Below are 5,332 nucleotides of genomic sequence, written 5' to 3' on the forward strand. Positions count from 1 at the left end.
CACAGTGGAAGCTTTCGATGGAAGGTTTTCTCATCCGGTGCCGACAAGATCCCTCCGTGATAATTCTGATTTAGAGTGATTTAAATATTTAAATGTACAAAATTAAGTTTATAAACTGTATCAATATAATACATAAGCTTTATTGTTAGTTTGTAACTTTTAACATTAAATAAGATAGATCTCAGGAGAACACGCAAGCAAAGAGGAAGACGAGGAGGCTCAGGATCTTCCAGAATGAAAAAAGAGTGGTTTGTGAGTGTGTCGTCTGGAGTGAACGTTCTGAAAGAGTTCTTACAGAGGAGTAAGGGGCATACAAAGCTGAGTGGCGATTTGAAATTCAGAGTGGCGATTGGGAAAGCAGATGAACGTGCTCGAAACTGACAAAAATATTTCCATGAGAACAAAACCATTTGTGCTGGTCCTCATCGGAGAACCAAACCATTTGTGCTGGTCCTCATTGGAGAACCAAACCATTTGTGCTGGTCCTCATTGGAGAACCAAACCATTTGTGCTGGTCCTCATTGGAGAACCAAACCATTTGTGCTGGTCCTCATCGGAGAAGCAAACCACTTGTGCTGGTCCTCATTGGAGAAGCAAACCATTTGTGCTGGTCCTCATTGGAGAACCAAACCATTTGTGCTGGTCCTCATTGGAGAACCAAACCATTTGTGCTGGTCCTCATTGGAGAACCAAACCATTTGTGCTGGTCCTCATTGGAGAACCAAACCATTTGTGCTGGTCCTCATCGGAGAAGCAAACCACTTGTGCTGGTCCTCATTGGAGAAGCAAACCATTTGTGCTGGTCCTCATTGGAGAACCAAACCATTTGTGCTGGTCCTCATTGGAGAACCAAACCATTTGTGCTGGTCCTCATTGGAGAACCAAACCATTTGTGCTGGTCCTCATTGGAGAACCAAACCATTTGTGCTGGTCCTCATTGGAGAACCAAACCATTTGTGCTGGTCATTGGAGAACCAAACCATTTGTGCTGGTCCTCATTGGAGAACCAAACCATTTGTGCTGGTCCTCATCAGAGAACCAAACCATTTGTGCTGGTCTTCATCGGAGAACCAAACCATTTGTGCTGGTCCTCATTGGAGAACCAAACCATTTGTGCTGGTCCTCATTGGAGAACCAAACCATTTGTGCTGGTCCTCATTGGAGAACCAAACCATTTGTGCTGGTCCTCATTGGAGAACCAAACCATTTGTGCTGGTCCTCATTGGAGAACCAAACCATTTGTGCTGGTCCTCATTGGAGAACCAAACCATTTGTGCTGGTCCTCATTGGAGAACCAAACCATTTGTGCTGGTCCTCATTGGAGAACCAAACCATTTGTGCTGGTCCTCATTGGAGAACCAAACCATTTGTGCTGGTCCTCATCAGAGAACCAAACCATTTGTGCTGGTCTTCATTGGAGAACCAAACCATTTGTGCTGGTCCTCATTGGAGAACCAAACCATTTGTGCTGGTCCTCATTGGAGAACCAAACCATTTGTGCTGGTCCTCATTGGAGAACCAAACCATTTGTGCTGGTCCTCATTGGAGAACCAAACCATTTGTGCTGGTCATTGGAGAACCAAACCATTTGTGCTGGTCCTCATTGGAGAACCAAACCATTTGTGCTGGTCCTCATTGGAGAACCAAACCATTTGTGCTGGTCCTCATTGGAGAACCAAACCATTTGTGCTGGTCCTCATCAGAGAACCAAACCATTTGTGCTGGTCTTCATCGGAGAACCAAACCATTTGTGCTGGTCCTCATTGGAGAACCAAACCATTTGTGCTGGTCCTCATTGGAGAACCAAACCATTTGTGCTGGTCCTCATTGGAGAACCAAACCATTTGTGCTGGTCCTCATTGGAGAACCAAACCATTTGTGCTGGTCCTCATTGGAGAACCAAACCATTTGTGCTGGTCCTCATTGGAGAACCAAACCATTTGTGCTGGTCCTCATCGGAGAAGCAAACCACTTGTGCTGGTCCTCATTGGAGAAGCAAACCATTTGTGCTGGTCCTCATTGGAGAACCAAACCATTTGTGCTGGTCCTCATTGGAGAACCAAACCATTTGTGCTGGTCCTCATTGGAGAACCAAACCATTTGTGCTGGTCCTCATTGGAGAACCAAACCATTTGTGCTGGTCCTCATTGGAGAACCAAACCATTTGTGCTGGTCATTGGAGAACCAAACCATTTGTGCTGGTCCTCATTGGAGAACCAAACCATTTGTGCTGGTCCTCATCAGAGAACCAAACCATTTGTGCTGGTCTTCATCGGAGAACCAAACCATTTGTGCTGGTCCTCATTGGAGAACCAAACCATTTGTGCTGGTCCTCATTGGAGAACCAAACCATTTGTGCTGGTCCTCATTGGAGAACCAAACCATTTGTGCTGGTCCTCATTGGAGAACCAAACCATTTGTGCTGGTCCTCATTGGAGAACCAAACCATTTGTGCTGGTCCTCATCAGAGAACCAAACCATTTGTGCTGGTCTTCGTTGGAGAACCAAACCATTTGTGCTGGTCCTCATTGGAGAACCAAAGCATTTGTGCTGGTCCTCATTGGAGAACCTCATTTACAATCTGTGTGAACCCCTGCTCATTGGCCAGCCGGTTCTTAAAAGAGTGTGGCCCCACGTTTTGCTTGGCGAACCCCATGAGAAGCCAGGAATAATGAGGCTCAGGAGGTAAAACGTGGTATAAAGAGCACCTTGAATTTACTCTGTGATAAGCTCAGAATACCTGATGCTATTGCGACAGACTTGGGGATACACTGCACAATGCTGTTGCCTAAGTTTGTCTCTTCGTGCAGGACTCCCTGTCTGAATGGTGGAACATGTGAGGATGCAAATGGATGGGCTGAAGAGCACACCTGTACCTGTCGTCCGGGCTATTTGGGTGAACGCTGTGAGTTGACTGCTCAATCGGACGCCTGCTCGGGACTCTGTGCCAATGGAGCCCGATGCCGTGTGCTTCCTGGTCGTGTTCCACGCTGCGAATGTGCTCCGGGCTTCGTTGGGCGTCTGTGCATCAAACACCTGCCGTGCTCTCGGCTCCCTGCCGATGCACCCTGCGTCAATGGAGGGAAATGTGGGGCTAGTATGGACGGGACTTTCCATTGTATCTGTCCGTGGGGATTCTTCGGCAAGCGGTGTGAACAAAGAACAAACACAAGAGTAGAAAATATTACAAACAATTTGTTGATCCAAAATGAGAAGGTGAAACTGGAGTCACCGGCAGAGGACAAGCAAAGGTTGTTGCACATTACCCTAATGCAGACCCAAGCTGGTAATTGGGATGCATACTCAAAAACATGGTGGCTTGTGTTGGGCTTGCTCGCCACATTTGTCATGCTGGTGTTGGGGAGTATTGCAGGAATTCTGTGCAATGCTCCCTGTGAAGCTTGGGCGACGAGAGTTCTTCACCTGAGCCGGTTGCCCCCGCTTGAAGGACAACACGATGAGTTGTTACGAGACAATCTCGTAAGTCCTGCTCGACTCAAGCTCACAAACCAGCAACGAGCTTCTCAAACAAGAGCTACATCTCCATCCAAAGAGCTAGCATGATTTTCAGCATCACAAGGACCTCATCACCATCGCTCACCCAACCTGTTATCCTCAACCTGAGATCCTATCCCATTGAAGAGGTTCCATTCACACTGCCCTCTGTCAAGGCTAATCACCGGATTGTCCTCGCAAGGAGAACATGTTTGTGCTTCTGAAATCGAGTGACACGAATACTTCGGTGATGGTAACTACTAACTACTCAACTGTTGAATCATCAGTGACGCTGCTCCACTGGAATACGACGACCTGAGAGATGAAGCCCAGCTGATAAAAAGGGAAGTTAGTTAGTTGTTTTTTTAACCGAATATACCAGCATGCCGACAAGATGGCACAGATGTTGTACAATTGTCCTGGACAGCTCGGGTTTAGGTTTGATCCTGGACCTCACTTTAAACTGTTCAACTAGTATTTGCAGCTAGAGTAATGCACCACTCACTGAGTGCGTTGTCTTATCACATGGGAGATTAAGCTGAGGATACATTTGTTAACTGGTGAATGTTAAAGATCCCACTCTTTCGAGAGAGTCGGCGAATTATTGCCGACACTCGGAAAACAAAGTACTTCTCCAACCCAGAGAAGTGGAGTGGTGCACCCGTCTCCAACCCGTGGAGTGGTGCACTAAGGAGAAGGAGTGGAGTGGAGTGGTCCACTAAGGACTCACTATATATTTTTACACCACTCTTATGGACTCCTTGAACATGTATTCAATGCAAGAGGCGATAGGACTCGTTATATGAGCTGGATGCATCACATTGCAAATTTCATGCTTTCATGTATGACACATTTATGTCAGCAATACGTTCCAGTGGCGACGTCAATGACATCCTGTCGCTGTTAAGCCAAGAATGTTCGTATATATCAATAGTTTCAGGTCAAACAAGAAAACATGGTTCTCATGGTACAATATGCTATATCTAACCCATCACTCGTGCACCTGCCTGCAGGTATCGGCTGTTGTCGACACACACACACACACACACACACACACACACACACACACACACACACACACACACACACACACACACACACACACACACACACACACACACACACACACACACACACACACACACACACACACACAGTGTCTTGTTGTACATACGCATCGCATCACCACGGTTGTACAATACATTGTAGAGTAGAACATGTATCAGATGTCCATCAGAAAAGGTGAGACAAGATGCATCACCTGTGTAACTTCATCAATCCTGTATACAAGTTGAGTTACCTGAACATCCACACCTGAGGGCCCTGTGTCTGACGGCTCTACCTTACTCAGATGTTATAATTTAAATTGTTCCGTGATTATATGGATATATTATTTATTGCTGTACACAGACTTGTGTATCATGACGTGTGTCCAAGATGTGTCTGTGTCGTTCTTTGTAAATGCTGTTTATACATCGTACTATCTCTAAAAAATTAATGAATAAAAGGATCATTATTTTCATTCTGGAGTTCAGTTTGTGACTGTTTAAAGATTTGTGCATTGAAACTCATACAAGGTATGTGATCTGATTATCTTCATGAAACAACGTGTAATGTGACCTGTTACAAGTCATCTTCCCTATCTGAAATCATAAATATCAGTGTGTGTGTGTGTGTGTGTGTGTGTGTGTGTGTGTGTGTGTGTGTGTGTGTGTGTGTGTGTGTGTGTGTGTGTGTGTGTGTGTGTGTGTGTGTGTGTGTGTGTGTGTGTGTGTCTCCTCCATAACTCCAACACCATGAAACCTAGCAGGCTGAAACTTTGCATGCAAACTAAAGA

General features: G+C 45.7%; 1 protein-coding gene across 8 annotated transcripts in view; it reads left to right on the forward strand.

Annotated features, from left to right (window-relative positions):
- LOC147019429 (uncharacterized) overlaps nucleotides 1-5,017 on the forward strand; it is a 112,119-nt gene extending 107,102 nt beyond the window's left edge. For all 8 annotated transcript variants that reach the window (XM_085893892.1, XM_085893893.1, XM_085893897.1 and 5 more), the window contains one exon: nucleotides 2,811-5,017. In XM_085893892.1, the coding sequence (XP_085750018.1) occupies nucleotides 2,811-3,564 (754 nt within the window). In that variant the 3' untranslated portion in view covers nucleotides 3,565-5,017. The remainder of the gene's footprint in view (nucleotides 1-2,810) is intronic.
- Nucleotides 5,018-5,332: the final 315 nt, after the last annotated feature.

Source organism: Eptatretus burgeri, chromosome 9 (genome assembly GCF_056783735.1).
Source record: "Eptatretus burgeri isolate ZD-2024b chromosome 9, Ebu_testis_v1, whole genome shotgun sequence".
Classification (NCBI taxonomy): domain Eukaryota; kingdom Metazoa; phylum Chordata; class Myxini; order Myxiniformes; family Myxinidae; genus Eptatretus; species Eptatretus burgeri.